The 26,665-nt window shown below is 38.4% G+C and overlaps 1 protein-coding gene across 1 annotated transcript; it reads right to left on the reverse strand.

Annotated features, from left to right (window-relative positions):
* On the reverse strand, window positions 1-26,539 carry marchf6 (membrane-associated ring finger (C3HC4) 6). The gene is made up of 26 exons (XM_084411728.1): window positions 26,231-26,539; window positions 25,405-25,504; window positions 23,937-24,010; window positions 22,445-22,588; window positions 22,258-22,330; window positions 21,887-22,055; window positions 16,051-16,240; window positions 15,888-15,949; window positions 15,771-15,803; window positions 15,637-15,688; window positions 15,463-15,521; window positions 15,280-15,360; window positions 14,751-14,819; window positions 14,356-14,430; window positions 13,953-14,087; window positions 13,747-13,866; window positions 13,157-13,257; window positions 11,036-11,173; window positions 9,908-10,112; window positions 9,730-9,799; window positions 9,090-9,271; window positions 7,606-7,740; window positions 6,842-6,931; window positions 5,977-6,109; window positions 3,800-3,935; window positions 1-1,875 (listed from the first exon to the last, which is right to left on the reverse strand). Exons 1-26 carry the CDS (start codon window positions 26,247-26,249, stop codon window positions 1,788-1,790), a joined length of 2,733 nt encoding a protein of 910 aa, XP_084267854.1. The 5' UTR covers window positions 26,250-26,539; the 3' UTR covers window positions 1-1,787.
* Window positions 26,540-26,665: the final 126 nt, after the last annotated feature.

The raw sequence follows: 26,665 nt of genomic DNA on the forward strand, positions 1-26,665 counted from the left end.
TACCACACTTTGTGATTTAATATTTGTAATAAAAGTTTTCAACAAAAAAAAAAACAAAAAAAAAATTGTCTGCCATTATGAGAAAGTAATTGTTACAGCGAGAGCCTCCTAGCAGGAGGTTTGAAAACATTCAGAAATACTGAATACTTCTCACACAAACATGCTATGAAAAGGCTTAGTAAACCAGACACGACAGTTTAGTGCTGGACCACTACCTTTTTTTTCCCTGGATTCTAGCTGACCTCAGAAAACTTAAAGAGGATATCAAATCAATGGCTGATCAAACATGAAAACGGTGTCACTAGTTGCACATATAAAAATAGAACATTTTCCTTTCAGAGGAGCGCAAGCTATCAAGAAGCATACAGTATCCAGTTTCAGTGTAGTAAGATACTATAAGGTCACTTATAGAATCTCAGCGCTGATTAACACTATCTCTAAAGCCGTCTGAGACAAATTCTTCGGGAATCGTGAACCTGTAACAGACGCGGCAAATCTGAAATGGAGAAAAACATACACAAAGAATTGAAAAGTTACACTATTTACAAATGTGTTGTTGAGGATCTCCTCCTTACCTAGACACGAAAAAGACTTCTCTTCTAACAAATCGAAGCAAGAATCATAAACCACACGTTTCGACTGAAATCCGATCAGTTTGATGAATTATAGAGTAAGGACTTAACATTTTGGTCTAAAGGGTTTCTGAACTATTGCTGCTCTTAAAAAAATGCTTTTTTTAATTAAAAAAAGTGCAACAACCTGTGTACGTGCCAGAGTTACATCTATGAGGAAGTGTTGCTAGGCCATGCTGAGCACAAGACAGACATACAACGGTCGACAATTATGCTAGCTCAACCACTGACGCAATTAGCACTCTATACGGTCTTCTAAGCTACTCGAAAGGCTTTTTCAGAGTTGAACCAAGAGCCAGCAGGCAGAGGTAGGCTTTGCGGCTCACTGTGAGCCATAAACACTACCGTCTGCTAGATACGGACTCTGCTTCTGTCTTCTTGAACAACAGTCGCGCACAAAACGGTTGGCGAAACGAAATTCCCTCTTTTCCACATGACAGGAAGCGGATGGGTGTTGCGTAGCCTTTAAATCCGTCTCCATCCACTTCTGCTTCGCACATAAAACTAGGGAGGTTAAAGCATTGAGAAATGAAGGCAAGACACACTGCCAATTGCACCAAATCAAACGAGACCCTCTCATTCAAAAACTTCAAGATCATATTTCATTGAAAATTCAAAACTAATAAATAATAAAAAAAAAGGTACTAATGTGACAGTCCAGCTCCATTATGACCCAGACGTTTGTCCGAGAGACGTTTCAGCTCTGGAGTCTGACTGGCCTCTCCATGAGATTGATGAAAGGAACCATGTGGGTCGAGTCCCACCACAAACAAATCTCCACAAATAAGGTAACAACAAGATTTAATAAATTAATACACATACTTAATCTGTTTGTTTTTTTTTTCTCTGGGTTTTCTTTTCCTTTTAGAAGTGAGACATTCTTTTTAATCCACGGTTGGTTGGCTGTAGGGTTTCCCTCTTTCGCCCCATTTATGTACATGGCTCTTTCGCCCTTTTTTTTGCTGGCAGAGTCAGAGAGGCCAGAGGTCAGTTTTTAGAGTCTTAGCGGACGTGATGGTTGTATAGACGCACACATCACGGGTAAGCAGAGGGAGCAGGAAGTTTCATTCAGTCGTTCACGCATGCTCACAACATGCTCGCTCACTTACACACACACACACACAAAACCGTGACTCCAAAGCAATCCCAAGCTCTTTACTCCTGCACTGAACTGCTGTGTGTGGTAGTGCTGGCCTTGCCAGCTTTTCGTTCATAGTTCACAAGTCTCTGTCCAACAAGGTACCTGCATGGACGAATAAAGAGCAAAAGTCAAATCAGAACAAAACAAAGCCCAGATAAACAAGGCTGTAAGTATTATTTATTCAAAACGGAGACAAAAATGCTACCAAAATTGTATTATTATTCAAATTATATTACAATACTATAATATTTACTTCTGTATTAATTACATGTTCTTTGTAACAGCCAGAATTTACAGATTCAATTAAATCATTAATCAGATTACTTTAAATCATTCAAGTACATTAGGTCAAACGTTTGGGGTCGCTTAGATTCTTTTAATGTTTCTGAATGTTTATGCTCACTAGGGGTGTAACGATACACAAAACTGACGGTTCGGTACATCCCACGGTTTAGAAAGCTAAAATTGCTTCTTTTTTTTTTAACAGTGCTTTAATTAACAAATTGTGTCCTTGTCTTTAAATTAATTCAATTACAAGTAAACGTTTCGCAAGGATAAAAAAAATGTATCTGCTAATGCTGTAAACTATATAGGAGCCCTTACTTGCACATTACTATAACATTAAAGCTTAACAACAGAGCCTAGACTTTTAGCCTAAATTCAGTTGCTATTTATTTTTAGATATAATAATAATCAACACTCAAGTAACAAATTGTATGAAAACATGTAAACTGCACATAAGGCAGTTTTTACATTAACATTTTTACTCTAATTTATTATTGAAATATAATCATTTACACAGTTGCTGTCATTTTCATGACGGATATTTTAAACATATATTAAATAATCAAGATGTCATTAACAGGTTAAGTAAAATATAATATAATATATAGGCTAATATAGTGCATTTATTTAGTGAAAGAGTTCATTTCCTTAGCAAACCAACAAGCTGTGGGCACTGAATGACTTGCCTGAGGTAAATAAAGCTATGTGAAAAACTAAGCGTTTTATTGACGTATTTCCGCTGTTGAAACACTGACTGAGCGATTACACGAGTTATGATGCCTTTCAGTAAGTATACTGTATCTTTCAACATACCTTCAGGTGTCCATTCATGTTTATTCTGTAACTGAGGAAGAGAATCGCGTTTACTCGCGCTCCGCGCTGCCGCTTTAAATGAGGAGCTAGTACGGTGATCTGTCACACCACATCAAGGAGCGCCAAAACGACATTTAATGTTTGAATTTCGTGATCAAATAGACAGAATTTGAAAGATTACACCTTGCTTATTATCGAATGTAACAAAACACTGAGCTTATTGCGATTAAATGTGGTTAATGGTGGTTAGGCAACGCTGTATTCGTTGAGTACACATAAGAATTGAGGTCCAATGTGCCGGGACAGCAGGGGGCGGGGCGGGCGTGTTCGGTACGCCATGAGAGTATCGCGATTCGTATCGTGGGTGGTGTATCGCGGTTTTTCGGTATCATTACTCCAGTTTTCAGTGTCTCACATTATATGATGATTTGCTGCTCAGGAAATACTTCTTATCAATGTTGAAAACAGTTAAGGTTACACTATTTCGATAGTTTAGACAGTCTGCTAACTATTAGTAACTTTGTAACTACATGTCAACTAACTCTCATTAGTGTATTAGTAGACCGCAGTAGAATGTTAGGTTAGAGTTGGGTTTGGTTTAGTCAACGAAGTTGCAAAGTTACTTAGTAGAATGTCTGTTGGGGGCCATCAAAATAAAGTTAGCAGATATTAAGCAGACAGTCTACTAATACTTCAAGGAAAGTTAGTTGACACGTAGTTGCAAAGTTACTTATAGTTAGTAGAATGTCTAGAATTTTTGTGTTGAAACTGTGATACATTTTCCCCCCAGAATGGTTTGATGTAGAAAGATTTTTTGTAACATTACGTCTTTTCTGTCACTTCTGTAAATGAGTGATACACCAATCAAAAAGGTACAAAATGTCCCTGAAAATGTAACCCACTAAGCTAATTACTGCTCAGGACTCACTTGTCATTCTTGATGTGCTCATAAAGGCGCTTGAATTGTCGGATTTGGAAAGAGAGGATACCCATCAGCACCACTACCATCAGAAGGAAGGGGTAGATTCTCCTCTGCACCAAATTCTGCATCTCCATAGTGACCCCTATTCAGAGAGACAAGAGCTGGTTAGAGTAGGTAAGAGCGGTTAATGAGAGCATGAGAGAAAACCCCTGGAACAATCAAACTGGTTTTTGATTGATTTAATTGGATTTTCAGACAGACAAACAGAAAATAAGATTTATTTTGGATGGCTAAGGTCAAGAAGGCCAGGTGTATTCTCAATGTTCGGTAGCTCCGCCAATGAGGATTTGATTTGATCTTTATTAACCCTAAAGAGAGGTCTCGACCTGAAGAAACAGGTATTTATTGCAAACTTCATGGTAAACACCACTACACAACTTTAAATTGCAGTATGAAGGGCATCTAACTGTTCAGACATCATCGGAATTTTGTACTTAAAGGGATACTTCAGGATTTAGCATTAAGCTTTGTATTAGTAGAAAACCTGTAGTATTTTCGAATTACCGTGCTTTCCACCCTCATATCCCCCCTGAGACGAGAGATTTATGTATTTTTTGGCCAGAGGCTAAAGACTACAGCCAGTAGTAGGGGCTGTCCCGCATGTTTTCAACCCGCCCATAGAGGGTGGGATCTCACTCACAGAATGTACACATAGTGTCAGCCATCTTTTTTTGGAAGCTAAGCTAGCAGGCTCTTGTTCTGTGGAGAAAGCTGAGTAGTAGGGGTCACCATCCTCTTTTTCCGGACATGTCCGGCCGTCGAGATCGTCCAAAATGTCCGGGATTCGGCTTTTGCTTTCTGCAGTCGCCATTCGTTGTTTACATGCACACACCTTTTGTTTCAATCTAACTGAATTCATTCCGATTGGTGAATCTGAATGTAAGTGTTTACATGAATGCTAAACAAGTGATCGGTTGATGTGCGTTTTAACATTGCTAAGAAAATTCCCGCTCCTCAGTGAGAGATACGAGACCGGTGCGTCTCACCGGTGTCGCTCATCAGTAATCACGGCACCGGCCTCTCAACGTTTTTCCACGGCCCTCAGTCTCGTTCTGCTCGCCACAGTAAACATAATGAATGGCGACTGTAGAACGCAAAAGCCGAATCCCAGACATTTTGGGCGATCTCGAAATCCCGGGCAGACTCGTCACGGAGACTCACTAGTAGCCTAGCCTTGTTGTTTTTAAACTGCGCTATCATAGCGAAGCAAGTGGATTCTGGCAGTTGTTGTCTTTCATCCGCATAAGCCAAAAATACATTTTCTGGCTTTTCTCAGTCTAGAAAGCTCCAAATTCAAAAATAATTTCACATTTCTTCTACATAAAAGACCCATTTTAAATACACATTCATCTTTCCAGAGGTGAAGTATCCCTTTAAAGAGCTCAAGTAGTCGTTTACAATGCATCTGTCAAAACTAAACTTTTTCCCTATTGATTAAAGACACTCAGAGCCCCACGAGATGAAGCCACACTGAAATCTCTTTAAACTATGAGAATCAAACAATGTTCAACTGCAACAACCGAGTAATTTGTTCTGTGAAATTGAGGGTGAATGAAAACTACGAACTTATACTTTATATATGTAGGGGTCATTGGAATGAATAAATAAATGTGGTGAAAAAAACTTAAACATACATAGATAAATGATTAATAAGCAAATGAATTAAAAAAGAATCAAATTATTGTAACAAATATAGAGACTTATTTAAGAAATCAATTTAAATATATGATACAGATCAATATTTCAGGGTCAGTATTATTTTTCATGTTTTTGAAAGAAGTCTCTTATCTCACCAAGGCTGCTTTTATTTTCAAATAAAAATGGAAATCTTTTGTAACACTGTAAGTGTCTTTAATGTCTCTTGATCAATTTAATGTGTCCTAGTTAAAAAGTTAAAAAATCCAAATAAATGAGAAATCTTACTGACCCCAACATTTAAATGGGAATATGCCATAAAAAGTGTTAGTTTTTTGAATGAATTAATCTTATTTACAGTGACTGCACCAAACTTATGAAACTTAGATAAATAACAGATAAACTGTATACGAAATACAACAATGTCTAACACAAAATTTTATATGAGAAACAGAGTTTTGACTAACAAAAGTCTTGCTTCTACCCACCAAGAAGGGGGACGATGCCTACAGAAATCACGTAGGGGATGCAGAGAGAAAGCAGCAATACAGCGATGACTGGGGCCGCTAACTTCCTGATGATGAAATGAAGGTCAATGTTCCTGATTCCATTGGCATACACCTAAAGAATGGTAAATCATTCAGTTAGTGTGTGTATCCATCTACAGTAGAGCGGCACGATTATGGATAAATTGAGAATCGCCATTTTCAAGCAGAGATCACAATTCTGCCACGATTCTGAAAAGACAACTTGACAGTAATTTACTAGAGGTTCTGACAAAATGTTAATTGCTGCAATCTATTTAAATTGTTTAATTCATCTGAATTATATAAACCAAAAAAAAAAAAAAACTTGGTTTGAATGATTGATTCAATGACTACTTCACTTGTTTCATAATTTTTTAACAAATCTCTTAAATGAATGATTCAATGACTACATTTTTAATGTCACTTTGTCGCCACCCGGTGGTGTAAAAATGTAATCGATGCAATCGTTATTTGAAGCAAGTTACTTTCAAAAGGTGATTTGCTCTATTTTGATCGCTTCCGCAGACATCAGTGTTTTTATTCCGGACAAAACTTTTATTATAATAAGAATATTTGTAACAGACTGTGTTTGAAAAGATTGCTGGTGAAGCGGTTTCATGATAACTACTCTCTCAAACAGATGTGAATGTTCCGGTGTGATTTTATCCAAGGATTAATAGTCACAGGCGAATCGTTGCCGTTTCTGAGTAAGATCACATGGGTGTTTGAATGAATTTAATGATTAATCACGCAGCTCTAATCTACAGTAAAGCATCTAGAGACGTAACAGCACCAAAGAGATCATGGACAAACAAAAGCCACTAACCTGCTCAATAACCGTCTTCAACCACCACTGGGGACCCATGAGGGTGATGGCAGCAATGATTTTGGCATGCAGCACTCCTAAAGCCCAGTCCTTGATGATATAAAAAACAAAACAAATAAGAGTCAATATACCTCTGTGCCCAACTTTGCGCCTGTGGAAATTAAGTTCTCCAAACAGGATGGATTAGATTAGTAGGGCAAAAAGAATCTTGTTTAAAAAAACTGCCTGCTACTGGCGTAAATCCAACCAAAAATCTGTTTTCCTGTTCATCAGTGGCACAGCTCATTAGCTCAGAGAACAGTAGAAGCACAAAGAAAAGCTGGGTCAGATCAATACTGACATGTCCAGTTGAGAAAAAATTTCGCTCATTTAATGATATTTTTAAACTCTATTTGTGTATAAAGATCTAACAACATTAATACACCTGGTGGAACTGGTGAAACTTTATGCACTGGGATCATCAAAACTTTTTCTCAAGTGGCATTTGACTAAAAACACTCAAAACTGAGAATTCTGTCATTTATTCACCCCTGTTTCATATAAAAAAAAGAATATCCTTTAAAAGGCCATTGGTTCTTTGTGACCAAATGTCAACAATGTCATACAAATTGCTTTTGATACTGGGGAAATTCTTCACAAATTAACCTTTTGTGTTCCACGGACGAAAGTCATACGGGTCTAAAACAACATGGTGATTAAATTATACATTTGTCATTTTTGGGTGACCCGTGTCTTTAAGAGCAGCACCCCTAATCATGCTTTACCTGCCAGGGGTAAAACAGAGGCGTCTGATCCAGCGGCACTCTGAGAGGAGCTACAATCACCAGCTCGAACAGCAGTCCCAAGAGCAGAGGGATCACTCCAGCCAACAGCACAGCCACAATCAGTGTCTTTAAAATCTGAATCCACACAGAAAACACAAATCACCAGCACGCCTCATTATGGAATCATCTGTGTTTTTGGTTTACTTTACTTGTAATATCAATAGTTTTTAATTCCTGTATGTTATAGACCAAATAAGTCAAAATCTTTAAGGAAACATTTAAAGTACCCCTATTATGCTATTTTAAAGTTTCCTAATTTAGTTTTGGAGGTCTCCTACAACAGGTTTACATATATCCAAGGTATAAAAAGAATAAAATAAAAAACACACTTTACTTTTTTCAATATACATTGCAGCATCACCTCTTTTCTCAGTGTCTGAAATGTGAAATGGTTCGGTCAAGGATTAGTACCGATGGAGTCAGTTTTACCATTTCAACTCTAGCCACAGTAGTCTCTGGCTATCATCAGACCAAGTTCAATCCTTTAAGACTGAACATTGGTCTGGGGAGTCTGCTCTGTATTTCTACTGCACAAGAGGCATGATCAACTGGCATAGTGACTCTGTACGCAATTGGATAGTCCTTCAACCAATCAGCGACGCGAAAACTCCAGGCAGGAAACGTGTCAACAAACGTGTTGGTTTGTAGCATTGATCAGCGGTTTACAGAAGCAGCAATAGCATTGAGCGATTTTTGCAGGTTGTGCAAAAAAAAAACATGAAAGTGAGTGCTATTTACACCCACTCGAGAGATTTGTTTGCTGAACTAAATAAGCCATTGAGCATCGCCGAGAGGTTAAACGGAATTGGATTGACGGTCGTGAGAGAGACGGGTAAATAGAGTGTGCGCTTCTCTATCATCATTGGGTTAAACCCGCCAATAGCGCGCCAGGTGGATAAGTTTGTGATTGGTTCCTGCAAATTTGTAACCGAAGCAGGATAAATAAATGTACAGGTTTCCAGCCTGAGCCTGAGCTGCAGGGCGAAATCAAATCACCAGCAGATCAGGCTGGGTTTACCTAGTCTACAGCCACAGTACACTTCCCTGGGAAGTGCACACAAAGTGGTTTTGCTTTCGCAGCGTAGAAAACAGCGTCTTCTCAACACGTCGACAGCACAACACATTCCAAACTCTTCCAGGCCTCAGCTACAACTACGTTTTTTTTTTGTTGGCGGGTCAAAGTAGACATTGTACACGGGCAGGCATTATGCAAATTTGTTACAGATTGGTGTCAAACTGAAATTACTGTCGATTCCTTTCAGGCAGTTCAGAATACCACAATAACTTTGTAAAAGTTTTAAAGATCAAAAATGCATGACAAATATTAACAAACTAAATTACACACTACATGAAAGGTAATATCCACAAAAAAAAAAGCATAAAAGGGGCACATTATCCCACAATGAGACCAATGAATTAAGTACCATGAGGGTCCACTCCTGAACCTTGAGAAGGATTACTCTACGCCCCTGAGGCATCCAGGCCAACAGCACTGTGATCGCTCTGATGGAGAGCCAGCACACATACAGCCCACATGCTGCAGTGTACAGCTCATGGATCTTGGCACTGCCCGTCCAGAAAGACATCAGCCAGCGTCCAGTGAACACTGCCATAAACACGGAGGAAATCAGTAAGACAAAATGTACCTATGCTCTTTCTCATAAAGCATAAAAAAAATCTATATGAAAATAAGATGAATAAATAAAGGTAAAGGAAAACATTGATTTAATAAGAGCTAATAATATATTTGATCAAAAATGCAGTTAAATCAGTAATATGAAATCTGTCATTACTCCATGCTGATCACAGTTTTCCATGCAATTACAAGTAATAGGGACTGAATCTTCATACTTCACAAACTGCTCATTAAAAAGGTCTATAAGACTAATGTGCTTTAAGTCTTATTCACTGGTCCTTTTTCATCAAAGCTCATCATTGTAATCAATGTCCACTTTAGGACAAACTAAACTTTTTAAACTTCCTTTTGTCACATGGAAGAAAGCAAGTTTGGAAAAAAATTAGGGTGAGTAAATGATCAGAAACCCCAATTTGTTTGGATCTCACCTGGTAATGTGAGACACACCAAACTGGCCAAAAGCAGTGTCAAGCACATGAACAAAATCAGCAACACAATCTATAGGGGGCATAAAGAGGAAAATATACATTAAACACCATAAATCAGATTTAAAAAATCATGACATACATTAAAGGATATAAAGTATACAAGACAGAGTTGGCGTACCCTCAGAGGGAATTTCATAGGCCGGTGATAGGGCTGGAAGCCCACTGGGCCGCCCTGCTGCAGTATGGCCTGGTGGGCAGCGTGCAGACCTTCTCCCACCACAGGAATGGCATTGTTACGGGCCTGCTGGTTGATGTTGTTGGCTTGCTGGTTGGCATTGTTCTCATTGTCTTCCTGGTCTCCCAGCAAGTAAGAGTGCAAGTCTCTAAAAGGTGTGGCACCAAGTTGATCGAGATTATCATTATGACTTCAAGATTCAAGAAATTCAAGAAAGGTGTAGGCACAATGTACATTAGAGATTTATTCTGCGATGTGGACAGCTTAACTTATTTTGGATTCGTAAAGTGCAGAACTCTGTTAGTGAACTCATGCTGAACTCCATGGCTCAAACAGTTGAGTGAATATTTAAGTGACAGTTTCATCAACTCTTTCCCCGCCAGTTGCCAAGTTGCCAGCCACCGCCGGCGTTATTGGTCATTTTCTCAAATGTTTCATGGCCACCAGAATATTTTGTTGTATGAATATCTGAACATACAATATATCAAAAGAAATAACAGACCCTCTGCTTTTAAACAAAAAAAAATTATGATCAAAACATAGATGGGGTGGATCGAGTTCATCAACACCCCCAAACCTTCACAGTCCTATAGCACTTCCAGGGTCGACATTTCATTCACTAACATTAGGCCATTTTGATTTTTATGCAGTTTATTCTAATATGCATCTGCTTACATATGATATCGCTCGTTTCCGCTCCTTCTTTGTCTGCGTTTTGATCTGGAGATACTGTACTCATTAAGGAGATGCGTAATAGTGCCCCCTACCTTATAACAGTGATAACACGGAAAGCCGTAAAAACTCATTGGCAGGGAAGGGTTATATCATGAATGATGAGATAACTTGTCAATGGCAGGGAAAGAGTTAATTATAATGGAGTAATAACTGCTATTATAACATCAACAGAAATATTCAACAATTAGAATGTCATAATCGTGCTGCCCTAACACAAAGTTCAGTACCAGTGATTTTTTTTTTAGGACAACACAGAGAGAATCAGGAAAAGTCATTTCAGTTCACTAGGTTATCGGACGTGATGGGCAACAGGGTAAATATGTATGCGAGACTCACAGCAAGTAGCCAGCGGTCACGGTCCAGGCTCGTACCAGACCTTTGAGCCACTGTCGTGTATGTCCCTGTTCCAAAAGAGCAGGAAGAACAACCTGCAATAACAGCAACTCCAGAGACAGCTCACTCACTGGAGCGTCGCTGAAAGAGAGAGAGAGAGAGAGAGAGAGAGAGAGAGAGAGAGAGAGAGAGAGAGAGAGAGAGAGAGAGAGAGAGAGAGAGAGAGAGAGAGAGAGAGAGAGAGAAAAAAAGTCAGAACAATTCTATATAAAATACTGGCATCACTGTTTTCACTCAGCAAAAGTGCTGTTCAGGAATGGCATCAATTTGTAGGCCACCAATAAGGCTAAACCCTTCCCTATGGAATATCTAATTGGTTTTAAGAATAAAATACCCTGGGAGTCATCTTTCTAGATCTGTGGCATTTTTCACCCCTTCCAACACTCATTTGGTTGTCTTAAAATAAACTTGTCTAAAAGTCATGGTGTGAAATAGTTATTCAATTTAATCCTTTCAATTCTTGAATATAAACATTTAAAAATAGAACCTAGACTACTGCCCCTTTTATGTGCGCATGAGCTTGTTTGTTGTGTAATTCATTCGATAAACGCTGTGGTCTTTATGTAGCAACTTGTTGCTGCTTTTAAAGCACACAATTTCAAAATTGAGGTATAACAGTGTTATTTGTGTTATAGAACAAAATGTTTTTTCAAGTAATGGTTAACCACATACTTTAAGGGCCATTCACACTAAGAACAATAACTATAAATATAACTAAAATGATAACTATACTCCACACCAATGCTTGATAATGTTCTGTTTATTCCAAAGCTTGCTGCAAATATGTTGTCTTCTGCTTTAAATGCTCAAGCTCTTTAAAGTAGGTGGATTCTGATTAACCGACAATGTTTTTATCATATATCATTCTGAAAGTTACTCAAACTATAATGTCCGTTATCATTATAGTTGTGGTGTGGGCTTCCCTATTCTCATAGAATTAGAAAGATTATTAAAACTTTAAAATTACAGTTATCAATATAGTAATATAGTTATTGTCTTTGGTGTGAACTTTGAACAGCCTTTTATTCTACTCATAAATCGAAAACCATTCTAAAAACTTATTAGATATTCCAGAGGTAACCTGATGAGTTAAACTGCTTGTACAGGACAAAGAGGGTACAGGATGTTATGTAGCATTAAAACTAAAAACACCACTGCAAAGATAGTTCACCCATAACTGAAAATTCTGTTCAGATTTACCCTCATGTTGTTCCAAATTTGAATGACACTTGTTCTTCTGTGAAACACAAGAGGATATTTTGAAGAATGTCTGTGTTGTTGTTTTTTGTCAATACAATAAAAGTCTGTGTGGTACAATGCTGTTTTGGACCGCACTGCACTGATTTTCACTGCATACAAAAAAAAGTTGAAACCTTAAATCAAAATATCTTCTTTGTGTTCCACAGAAGAAAAAAAGTCATGCAGGTTTAGAAATCCAAACATCAGCGTCCTCAGTCATTCAGACAATATTTAAAAACCCCCAATGGCCTCTTTCCACAGAAGTCAAAGTCAGTGCCCCAACAAACACTACAGCTGTTCAAAGTACTCTCATAGTGACGAATGTAAAGCTCAGCGTTGCTATGAGAACAGAAAGGTTAAATAGGGTAAAATACACAAATACAGAGTGAAGGGACTTTTAATGGCATTATTGTTGTGGACACCATTATTAACAGCTCTCTGCAAGATCAGACTGAAGTAAGGTCTGCTGGGATTCTGGGAATGATGACATCAGGTGTAATACACCTTCCAAATGATGCAACAGGCCCACCTGACACTAGAGAGAGTCCTGGCACTCATTAGGTAACAAATCAAAGGTCTGCCATGATGACAGCAATAATTAGCACTTCATATTTATGGCCCTTTCTTTTAAACATGATGTCACATCAAGAAAGGACTTTGCCTCTACTGGTTTAATCTCTGACCAAATGTATACAGTAAAACAAGCAAAAGCACAAAACGACACTTGTCCTCGAACTCTGAATCTGTTTCCCCCAAAAGTTTAGGCAATTATCACAAGGAACATTCAAGTTTAAGACTAATGAGTTGGAAATTTATCTCATTTACCTGTAAAGCATCACATTGTAGGGAAGAAACGAAGGAAAGATGTGTTTGATTATCCGGATAGGAAGCCACAACATGAGAAGAACGATTGAGCCAAACACAACCTGAAAAGAGAGCAAAGACTTTTCATTCAAGACCATGGAATCCACAAAAGTACAGAACGTCTAAGGAGACATGGTAATGGGAAAAAAAAATATTATACAGGAGGAAAAATACTTAAATTAATATATTTCATTTGCTCGCAAAACTTTTACCTTTTCTTTTTTTTTTTTGTGATTTTTGCCTTTTATTATGACAGGACAGTATAGAGTTGACAGGAAGCGAGGTGGGAGAGAGACGGGGGATGGGATCGGGAAAGGTCCACGAGCCGGGACTCGAACTCGGGCTGCCCGAGCGCAACGGCGGTACATGTCGGCGCACTGACCACGAGGCCATCGGCACCGACAAAAAAACTTTTACCTTTTCTTGCAAAACTATCGTGTTCCCTCGAGAAATTTTACATTCGCTTGCAAAAGCAATTAAATATGGTTTCCACCTAATTTAAGGGCTCCACAAGGATACAGTCTAAAAAAAAAAGTGCAACATTTACTCACCACTGATAGTATGAATCGTCTCAGGTGTCTGTATATTGGTAGGTGAATCATTTCCTGCACTGGGTTAAAATCCGGATCGTTCAGATTTCTGAGAAACCACAAGACTCCAGGCCTTAGAACCTGAGAGATAAAGGAACAGCATCTAAATTTCCCAAACATTTCCTGAAATATCTACTCTATGGTTAAACTGATACAGAAATGCTCACCTCTCTGAGCAGGAGAATAAAAGAGGCGAAATAGAAGACGTAGACCATCCCCACCAGCCAGTGAAGGAACATGGTGGTTCCTGGTGCGGATTCAAAACTCAACTCTCTGTCTTTCAATGAGGCATCAAACATTTCCTACAAAACAGGTAGATAAAAAAAAACCATTTCCTTTACTGTATGACAAACACTAAGGTTAAGGTTCCTAAACTAAACTTACCAAAAACTTGTAAAATATTAAGATGAAGAAATTAAGCAGATCACTGACACTGAAGATGAATGAATGGGAATGATAACTGACTTTCTCCAGTTATTACAGACCAACATGGTCTGGTTACATTGGGCCAACATGAACAAAAATAACTGAGTGCACCTTAAATTAGTATGATAAAATGAAACTAAATACCAGAGAGCAGATATCAAGCCACCATCCACAGATGAGGGGGAACACGCCAATCTCTACAACTACTAGAAGAGACACCTGGAAGAAAGATTATTTAATATTAGACTCAAAGTACTGCTATTAAACCAGTAAGCTAATATAAGACATATGAACACACACATAGTTGCATACATACTGTAGGGTGTATTAGGCCCAAGCCTGTAATCTAAGCTTTGATAATGTGACCTAATTATAGCAGTAGCATGACTGAAAACACAGCATTAAGGTAAAACCAAAAGAGCTCATTCAAAACCAGTTGTTGCAACCAGTGTTGCGCACTAAGATTAAGTCATTGTTCTCGCCCTTTCAAATGACGCGAGTTTAGCAAACAGCACATGCAAACTGCTGATATAACTGACCTTTACCACAATGTAGCAGACTCCTAACAAGCGGCGTGATCTTTGAAATCTCACCAGCGCTGCTAATCCCTGAGATCTGAATTAAGGAAAGGAACATCAAGGGCCGTATTACAGAGACTTCCCATCTTAAGATATGAGAAGTTCAATGTTGTAAACAAGACCCTAACTGAAATCACTATGGTTACTAAACAGATATGATTCTGAATTAATGTGCGGTCACATTAGCGAAATTTCAGTCAAATATTGCGAGCAAAAAGGTCCACTGTCAATAGTGTAGTGATGTACGCAGAACAGCTTACACAGAAGTCACTTTCAAACCAGCAGCTTTCTGCAAATTCATATGATGAAATTTAACCCAATGCAGAATCTGCTTGGGAAATTCCAAACTGCATGTATTCCTATAAAAATTACTGGATTCTGCCCACAAAGATTTGCCGAACAGTGGTAAATGTGACCACACCTTTAATATTACTGAAATTTACTGACTATAAATTTCCATTTCCTGGTGTTTCTGAGTGTGAAAGGATACATGACACACGATGAGTGTGATGGCTAAAAGGACATATCCAACTATAGTGGTGATGAGACCCTCAAAGTGTGAGGCACGAACCTGTAAACAGATGAGAGATTGTTGTCAATGTTGAAACCGTGTTTACATTAAAATCTTTCAATCAAGCTGGAAAAAAGGACCTAAAACGAATCTTATACTCACATATTCTTCAAAACCAAGTCCAACCACTGAGAAGTGGCCAATGTGGTAAGGACAGAAAGCTTAAAAAGAGTTGAAGTTTGTAATTGGAGAACATATAGTAATAGTTTTCATATTGCTGAACATTATTGAATGCATGTTATAATTTGATTGAAACAAAAATGCAGCTATGCTTACCAAACACCAGGATGAAGAGTGTGTTGAGTGAGACCACCCAGAACACATGCTCCTATGGCAACAACAAAAAAATCCATTGATTTTTTTGCTCTCTTGAATGAGATGTTTATTGAGACACATGTATAATGACTTACCAGGAAAACCAGGGACCCATCAAGCCCAAGCATCTGGAAAAAAAAGGGGAAGAACAGGTTTAATGTTTCTCTGAAAGATTTTGGTATGACGTACAATATATGGCACACCAGTCTCACCCTTTCCCAAGTGAGCTCTTCAGCTGCCCGATCCCATTCCAGAGCATTCCAGTTCATATCATCTGTACAGAGTACACACAAAACTCTATAACTACAGTTCACCACCCGTCAACAATTATACCCACTTGAGAGTTTCTAACTTGTTTAATTAAAGCGTTCGTACCCTGTGCTCCATTGTTAGCATCTGCCGCATCTTCAGCTCCTCCATCCTCCTCATCTTCATTATCTAACTCCATCTCTTCCGCAGGATCAGCAGGGAGGTCAGGAGCCTCAGCAGCTGCAGCGTTCTCTCCTGGAGGTTCAGCCGGGGCGGGCATGGGCTGTTCAGCACCTCCATTACCCTGGCCTGGGGCCTAATGGATAAGATATTATATCAATAATGAAGAAAATCGACCCGCTGGCTGGAGGCAACGATGATAGAGTATCTAAATAAGCGGATTTGTAAAGAAGTAAACTGCATCTGGTTCAATTCAAGAAAGAACAAACAACTATTCTGGTAAGAGAGCAATCTCTAGAGCTTCAGGGGATAATGTGGGATTTGAAGATGACAGAAGGTCAGACAGGCTAATGTGCTGTGCTCAAAACAAAATGATAATTACAGTAAGGAGGAAGCAAAGTAAACAAAGAGGCGCAACCTGCATAATTGGTCTCTGAAGAATATCAAGCTTCAGAAAGTTTCACTGACATAAACCACAATAGGAATGTCATTTTTGCTCTCCAAGAGAATATACGTTCATAAACAGAACTTGCCTGTGTGGAAATTTAGGTGGAAAAATGACAAAATGGCAATAAAACATTTTGGCCAAAAAAAAAAAAAGACAGAAAAAAAGGCTGAACCTGTGAAAATATTTACATTTATATTTTGAGATAATATGTTTTCTGCACCTCATAATAGCGTGTCAAAAAATCTGGGCCCGTATTCATAAAAATGTTTATTGCAAAGAGTAGCTCCAAGTGACAAAATTCTAAGAAAATTCTTAGAAATGAGGGCGTTCACTATTAAAATTAAATAAAAATCCTAGTAAAGAAAAAAGTAATTCAGAAAGTATCTTAACCCTTAAAAGAGGTCTTAAGGTCAAAATTATTAGGAGTACGAATGAGAAGTTTTAAGAGGCTTAAGAGTTTCTTTAGCAGAGGAGATAATGGCAGAAAGATGAAGGAGAAGAAATGTGTTGCAGACTAGAGGTCGACCGATAGTGGATTTTACCGATACCAATATTTAGGTTTGACCGTACATGCCGATAACCGATTATTCAACCGATATTTTTTTTTAATGGATATTGGGATTAAAAACAAACATAACACTCCAAGTAAAACAGTGCTGAAATGAAATGTGCTAAATGAAATAAATATATAAATATGAATATATTAAAATGATAAGTTCAACAGAACGATCTCTACAGAAAATAATTTAAACATTAAAATATTACAGGTCAAATGTGTCTTTACATTAATGTAGACCTATATTACATGTATAGTCTCTCAGTTTATTTGTGTCTATTTTAGAACACTTGATTATATAATCAAAATAACTATGTATTGTAGTGATAAAAAAAAAAAACAAGAACTGAAATCGAATGTGTTTTTGATTTGTTTATGTTTCTGTCGGCTACATGAACATTTCAATGTTGAGAAAGCAATCACGTCACTAGCTTTAAATATTAAACTTCACCAGCTAATGAATGCATAAAAGTGACCAGCTGGATATAAGCAAATGCAAATAGATGGTAACAACTGTGACAAAACATTTGTGTCAGGTTTGCGTGTGTTTTTGTCAAATTGTTTTAACCGCTTGAGGTAGTCACTACTGTTATTCCTCTCAGACTCGACGGCAAACATACTTCTGTTCTTTCTCTGCTAATGCAGCATTTAGTCAAAAAAATGAATTACTTCATAAATTACATGGCAATATGTACTTTAGTGTTCTGTATTCATACCATTCGCTGTCTGTGTTTTAAATGCGCATCTGAAGTGTCAGCGCTCTCCGTGTGATGCGTGATCTTCGTGCAGCGCGCAGCCTCACGTGTTAACGTAAACAACTCAGCCAGTGATAGTTTTTAGAGGCCGCTCTCGCTCTGTATAATGCCAGCAGTCTCTTCTCAGCGCTCTCATACTGTGCAATGACTGCGCACACTTCTCACCCCGGATTTCCACCAACTGCGGAACGGCTGCGGATCGGCTCCGTGCTCCGCCGTCCTTCAATACCCACCAGGTCTGGATTTGTTGCGTATGATATGTATGAAATTCACGTATGATCACGCGATTTTACCCCTAAATTTTGCCAGAGCTCTCTGACATCTGCCAAAAATAGAAGCTCTGCAAATCTGCTCCGGAGGGCTGCGGATCGCCCGAGTCGGAACGCAGCCATTCCGCAGTCAGTGAAAATACACACATTGACTTTAATGGAAACCTATTGACTCCACCGCCGATCCGCAGTTGGTGGAAATTAGGGGTCAGCCAATCCAGCAACGGACGCAACCCGGAAAAACTATTGGTGTGGATTTTTGAGTTCCACCAATCAAATATCGGTACGATATATCGGCAAAACCGACGAATCGGTCGACCTCTATTGCAGACAATGGATGACAGTGAGTTAATAAGACGGGATCATGCAGGGATCATGTTTGTGACAGATCTTATTAGAGACACGCTAACATCTCCGACACAGCACAGAAATGCCATAGTGCCAGAAATGAAAGTAATCACTACATTAAGATATTTGGCAACAATGCAACAATGCAGCAGTGATGATTTGGGTTTGTCACAACGTTCTGTAAGCAGAGTGATCACACAAACAATTTCAGAACCTCTTATTGTGTCGCAGTTCATTTCGTTTCCACTGGACATTCCCACCTTGCAGGCTCAAAAAAAAAAAACTGTATTTATGAATATAGGAAAGAGTGGAACAATTTTTATCATTCTAAAGCCCTATTCGGAGGGGACTAGTTTAACATGGAGAGGTGGGGTAATGTCATTTTGCTACAGGACGTCTGTGATATTAATGGCCAATTCGCACGTGATGAGATATCTCAGTAAAACTAGAAGAAGTGGGAGGGGTAACTCAATTTACGCACTGCCGTCACCTCCCTGTCTTAAGTTGCTTCCTGATCATCATCATGTGCGCAAACACACACACACACATACATATATATACACACACATACATATACACATATATATATACATATATATACACACACACATACATATATATACACACACATACATATACACATATATATATACACACACATATATATATATATATATATATATATACATATACATATACACACACACACACACACACACACACATACATATATATATATATATATATATATATATATATATATATATATATATATATATATATATATATATATATATATATATGTGTGTGTGTGCATAAAAATCCAGAAATCACAATATATGATTTTTTAACTATTTATTTGTATGATACAGCTGCAAATAAGTATTTGAACACCTGTCTATCAGCTAGAATTCTGACCCTCAAAGACCTGTTAGTCTGCCTTTAAAATGTCCACCTCCACTCCATTTATTATCCTAAATTAGATGCACCTGTTTGAGGTCGTTAGCTGCATAAAGACACCTGTCCACCCCATACAATCAGTAAGAATCCAACTACTAACATGGCCAAGACCAAAGAGCTGTCCAAAGACACTAGAGACAAAATTGTACACCTCCACAAGGCTGGAAAGGGGAAACGGGGAAATTGCCAAGCAGCTTGGTGAAAAAAGGTCCACTGTTGGAGCAATCATTAGAAAATGGAAGAAGCTAAACATGACTGTCAATCTCCCTCGGACTGGGTCTCAATGCAAGATCTCACCTCGTGGGGTCTCAATGATCCTAAGAAAGGTGAGAAATCAGCCCAGAACTACACGGGAGGAGCTGGTCAATGACCTGAAAAGAGCTGGGACCACCGTTTCCAAGGTTACTGTTGGTAATACACTAAGACGTCATGGTTTGAAATCATGCATGACACGGAAGGTTCCCCTGCTTAAACCAGCACATGTCAAGGCCCGTCTTAAGTTTGCCAATGACCATTTGGATGATCCAGAGGAGTCATGGGAGAAAGTCATGTGGTCAGATGAGACCAAAATAGAACTTTTTGGTCATAATTCCACTAAACGTGTTTGGAGGAAGAAGAATGATGAGTACCATCCCAAGAACACCATCCCTACTGTGAAGCATGGGGGTGGTAGCATCATGCTTTGGGGGTGTTTTTCTGCACATGGGACAGGGCGACTGCACTGTATTAAGGAGAGGATGACCGGGGCCATGTATTGCGAGATTTTGGGGAACAACCTCCTTCCCTCAGTTAGAGCAATGAAGATGGGTCGAGGCTGGGTCTTCCAACATGACAATGACCCGAAGCACACAGCCAGGATAACCAAGGAGTGGCTCTGTAAGAAGCATATCAAAGTTCTGGCATGGCCTAGCCAGTCTCCAGACCTAAACCCAATAGAGAATCTTTGGAGGGAGCTCAAACTCCGTGTTTCTCAGCGACAGCCCAGAAACCTGACTGATCTAGAGAAGATCTGTGTGGAGGAGTGGGCCAAAATCCCTCCTGCAGTGTGTGCAAACCTGGTGAAAAACTACAGGAAACGTTTGACCTCTGTAATTGCAAACAAAGGCTACTGTACCAAATATTAACATTGATTTTCTCAGGTGTTCAAATACTTATTTGCAGCTGTATCATACAAATAAATAGTTAAAAAATCATACATTGTGATTTCTGGATTTTTTTTTTTTTGATTATGTCTCTCACAGTGGACATGCACCTACGATGACAATTTCAGACCCCTCCATGATTTCTAAGTGGGAGAACTTGCAAAATAGCAGGGTGTTCAAATACTTATTTTCCTCACTGTATATATACATATATATACATACATACACACATATATACATATACATTATATACATTATATATATATATATATATATACACACACACACATATATATACACACACATATACATACATACAGACAGACAGACAGACAGACATACAGACATACAGACATACAGACATACAGACATACAGACATCCTTTGTATACTGTATATAAAACAGTTAGGTTCGGTCAGATGTATTCAATAAAATCAGATTGTATATGTTGGTAATAGCCACTTATCTAATGCTAAAAGAAGTTTCGTGCCTCTAAAAAGTGCGTTCGACCTTCTTTTTGATTTGAATGGTGTGTGGAAAACACTTGAGTTTTGACACAGATTAGTCCCACTGCCTAGAACACTACGAAAAAACATGGAAAACTACTTTTAAACAGGAAATGATGGAATATTTACCTACATATTAACAGCGGTTCTATTCGCACGGGATTAGTATTACCTGAGGTAATTTTTCCAGACCTTTTTACTGAAGGTAAAAGTCGCCGTAATCTTTACAGACATTGTCCGTAATGATTACTGACATGGCGCATTCGGACGGGACTAAAATCACTGAGAAGCTCTGGTAATAATTACTTTACCCCACCACCTCTCCATGTTAAACTAGTCCCATCCAAATAGGGCTTAAGCCAATCAAATACCTTACAGGAAATTAACAGCATGGTTAAAAAAAAACCCAAAAAACCCCTTTTTTTCCCCTTCTTGGACAACCAACCAATCACAGTCTTCAAAAGATTGCGTCATATGTAGCAACAGGGTCAGCCCCGCCTCCTCACTAAGATGAAAGTTTTTGTCTTTTCCTTGCTCGGAGATAAATATATATTATATTTATTTTTATTTAATTTTATTGTAATAATGGCATGCCATGGTGGTCTTTCAAAAAAAAATTTTTTTTTACAAATCATACGACCCACGGGAGTGTAGATGGTAATGTAATAATGACAACTAAAGTAAAAAGAAAGTGTAGTTGTACAATTTTATTAGTGTATTACTATTGTATTTTCTAAATCATTTAAATTTGAGGGTGATCTGCGTTCAGTCTGATCAAAAGCGTTGTGGATATTCTACCTCATTGGGCGGTCCTGCTGCATTGGCAGGCTGCTGCTGGTTCTGCTCCAACCATAAAGGGGCTCCACCATGAACAATCTGCTCCCGCAGCCACACCAGACTGATGAAGGCGCAGAGGGTGCAGGTCACAACAAAGCAGCCCTGCAGGCAGTCAGCCAGCAAGTTCTCTCTGCAGAGGATGGACATTCGCTGATCATCACTTCTGAAATATCCAACCATTACAATTCACCACGCAACCACATCCACAGCTAAACCCGAGACCGCGGCGAGGATTGAAATAACCCATCATGCTCAGAGTTCACAATGAGCCGATCCGCAATGTAAATGAATATTTTAAGAAGAAAACTTGAGCTTTCCTGTCTGGTACGTACGTGGAGAGCATGTCTAATGGCAGAGTCAGGAGGGAGCTTACGGATCCAGTGAACAGACACTTATAGATGCGACCTACAGGAAAAGGAGAGCATTATAAGAGCAACATAGCAAATAATGCACAACATATGGAAAAAGACAACGTACTACTCACAACGTAACAGACTGTGATCTATTGGCATCACTTACATGCTGTTAGAGGTACAACCCCCAGCCAAGCGAAGGCAACAAGCGTGTAATGAAACCAGTATCGGATTGCCGTCCCTATACTGGTGACCAGTCCTGCGAAAATGTCTTGCACTGGCAGCCGTGAAGGCATGTCTGGAGAGTAAACTGAAAGGAAAAGAGATCAGGACTTTAATACATTTTATATATCTATCATAGATAAACATTGTAAAGGTTTTTCCTAAATTAGTGGAAGTGTAGCATTCAGTACTGAGAAATATGGATTTTAAACTGATTTTAAGATGCTCAAAATCCTTTGCTTGTTTTGATTTCTAGGTTATTTTCACAGATGTTTAATACACATCTTGCTCTCAGATCATGTCTCTGAAATGCCTCAAAACCATAACTCTACAAATAGAAGTACAGAAGAAGCAGAAGTGTCTCAAGTATGTAATCAAAAACTTGAGAATCAAAACAACAATTATGTCTACATAAATTATGTCTACATAAACACAGATGGGAACATTTGAGAGCAGACAAAAAATGTTAACAAGTATACAGCATCTAAGGTTATACATCACTTGAGCATGGGCTGCACGATTTTGAGGGAGACTTTTTTTTATTGCTTTTTTGTAGGGCTTGTCCAAAAATGTTATATATTAATGACAATAACATAATAATAATTATTACCAAATAATAATAAACAAAGTAAGAAATATTACCATTGTAATATTTCACTGTAATATAAAAGATCATTCAAGAAAAAAAAAAAAATCTTAATAATAATAATTTTATTTTTTATTAAAGCTGCAGTACGTTACTTTTTTGGTGTTCAAAATGTAAAAAATTTATATAATGAGCAAGTATACCGTGAATCCATTTTCAAAACTGTGTTTTTATGGTTTTCTTAATTTTCGAACATTAAACCATCAAGCTTTGCGGCAGAAAACCACACGGACCCCAAAAAGCTTCTCTTTAATTGACGACAGCACTTTTCATGACAAATTTAGGAATATAGAAGCATTTTGTGACCCCAAATGCGTGTTATAAGCAACCTAAACTCAGAGCAAATGCAGAGATGAGTTCATGGGGAGCAACATTTTCTGTAAACTCAGCCTCTCTTACACACTGGATCATGAGCTGTATGTGTGTAAAATAACACAGTGCAAGAAACTGGAACTAATGGTTCCCAAAGTGCCTGTGTTTAAATTTGTAATGCTTTTGTAAAACATAGCCCCAAACTCAATTATGACATCTTCATTGTAGTAAAGCCCAAAAGCCATGCAACAATGACTCACTCTGGGGCCTGGGTATAAAAACCTTGTTTCACCTCAGCAAATATCTACGTCAGACAACACGAGTGCCGTGCTTTTAAATCACATGACTCAACCCATAGAACCCTATCGCTCTGAAGCACACAATCACTGCTATTGAACAGGCCATTTGAGGCCGTTCTGACTATATAGAGCTTTGGCTTTAACTCCCCTGAAGAATGCAATGAGAGGGGTTTACTTACTTGGTGTGAAAGCAAATCTGTGCTTGCATAATTCGCAGTACTCTTTTCTGCTGTGTTTAAGCCACTGCACCAAGCTGTGAAAACACAAAAGAAAGCAGGCATGAGGGTGATGATCTGACGTGTGTGAAAAAGCACTGGAAATCCAGCTTCATTTCCCATTTACACAGGGGAAGAATAACAACAGCTGGAACTCCATAGTTGGGTTTACCGTTACATTGATGAGGCCCCCTGAGCTCAGAAGTTACAGCTTGTCATTTAGACAAATGGGTGTTGCTGGCTCTTTCTATTCAGTAACCAAAAAAAACAACAACTTTTGAACACAAAGCCTAACTAAATGAACTAGCCCCAATTGAAAGGATAACCTATATATCGCTATCAGAGGCAATGACCTACTGACAGATGTTCTGTTCTAGAAAGAAATGTCAAAATTGTGCGATTTCTGATACAAAAATTCCTCAGCTGGTTCTCATTCAGTGCAATACACCTAAAACACTGGTTTCAGGTTTGTTTTTCTATTGCCATTGAAATATACACACTACTGTTCAAAAGTTTGGGTCAGTAATATATATTTTTTTAATCTAATTAATAATATTGGTCAGCAAGGATGCATTATATTGATCAAAACTCAAAAGTGACAGTAAAGACATTTCAAATAAATGCTGTTCTTTTGAGCTTTCTAATAATCAAAATCATCCTAACCATGCTTAAAGGGATAGTTCACCCAAAAATAAAAATTATGTCATCATTTACTCTCCCTCAAGTTGTTCCAAACCTGTATGATTTCCTTTCTTCTGCTAAACACAAAAGAAGATATTTTAAAGAAGGTTGGTAATTAAACAGTTGCTGGTCCCCATTGACATCCATAGTATTTTTTTTTCCTACTATGGAAGTCAATGGGGTCCATCAGTCGTTTGGTTACCGACTTTCTTCGAAATATCTTCTTTTGTGTTCAGCAGAAGAAAGAAAGTCATACAGGTTTGGAACAACTTGAGGGAGAGTAGCCTAAATGATGACAGAATTTTCATTTTTGAGTGAACTATCCCTTTAATGCCTGCTCTTGTTGACTTGTAAGCTTAATAATGAACAGCAATGCCTTTGTCAGATCAGAGCTTTGAACCCCTTCTTACATTGCAAGTGGTTTTCAATTTCACGCTGTCCCATTTTTTTGCCATTACTGACTCATCCTTGAGTAGGAGACCTAGGATTATTACTGCAGGACATAAGGTTCAGTGTAGTTAACTGCTCAAATTACATCTTCTGAATTTTATTGCACTCACAATAAACTAATAACAAAGTGACTTTAGTCATGATGAACCAGGTTTCGTCATTGAATGTTACTTCTAATATCGCATTTCTAAGTCAATTAACAATGAAATATGTAAATATGAGACTTTGGAAGACATTTCACATTGTTTGAACCTAAAGTCAGTGCAAAGGGAATACATCGCTGAACGAACAAAGCTCTTACCATTCTTGGTGGATGAACTTAATACTTCCAGTACACACACAGGGATGGTAGAGGGGTTTGTCTTGAGTTCCCTCAGATCGACACACCCTACATATATCAGCTGCCAGAAAAAAGGGCAGAATAACACATTAAATTAAATGAGGATGAACGGGATATGAATGTTGCAACAAACCCAGAATCTACATCAACATGAGAGAAGACTTATTAGATTTTAGTATTTTCAATTTTTACTGAAAACAAAACTAGGTCAATGCAAGCACGATTATGACTTGCTATCTTGCCAATCAATCTCTTTCCCTCTTGACTAGATAGTAATGAATAACATGAGACAACTATCACTCTTCCACACATAAAGTTAAAAAAAATTAAAGAGCACTCATTGCAGTGTTTAAAAGATGGAATAACGTTACGTGATTTGACTGACCTACTAAGTTGAATTTGTCATATTTCATGTGCGTTTAAACCTGGCCACAATATGCGTGAGTTAACGTTACAGTTGTTATGATAAAAGCTAAAATTATGGTATCATGATTAATGAGCTTTAAAACATTTCCATGACATCCTGTAAAGTCAAACTCATATTAAAGCCATCTTTATTTGGACGTGCTCGGAGGATGACAGCTGTGCTAAAGACCAAGCTGGCAGGGAAGCATATAGCTCGTTAGCTTGCAAAGGCCTCATCAACTGCATATTTGCAATATGCATATTTGGTTGAGCGCCCCGGCTAAATAATCACATAATGGTAAACAATCTTCTGTCAAAGCGCATTTAAAAATCAACTACAAATAGACAGCAGACAGAGAGTCTCGGTGTCTAGACAGCTTACCTTCTTCGGCAGTGTCCATCTTGTACGGTGACGCACTGTCCTCTTTACAGTCAACACATAACACACACCGCGGAGCAAAACACAGTATCAGCTCACGATTACGCTAAAATCAAACATGACAAAATCGATCCAAGCATGAACGCCGCATAATCTCAGACCGGACACTATTTATTCGTGTAGTGCACACAAACAGCGCTGATCAAGATACTTGTTGGTCGACTATTTTACGCTCGGATGAACATGTTTGTGGCCTCTAGATCCGAGTGTGCTGCTAGTGCTACGGTTTCGATTTACGACAGGGCAGCGCGCATGCGCAGAGAACACGACGACACTTTTTAGCGTTTTCCGGTGGTGACTGCGCTGGATTGTTGAACATATTCATACGGACTACTCGTTATGCATCATGTTACCACCCTTATTCTTGTATTATTATTA

Source organism: Rutilus rutilus (assembly GCF_951802725.1).
Source record: "Rutilus rutilus genome assembly, chromosome: 6".
Lineage (NCBI taxonomy): Eukaryota > Metazoa > Chordata > Actinopteri > Cypriniformes > Leuciscidae > Rutilus > Rutilus rutilus.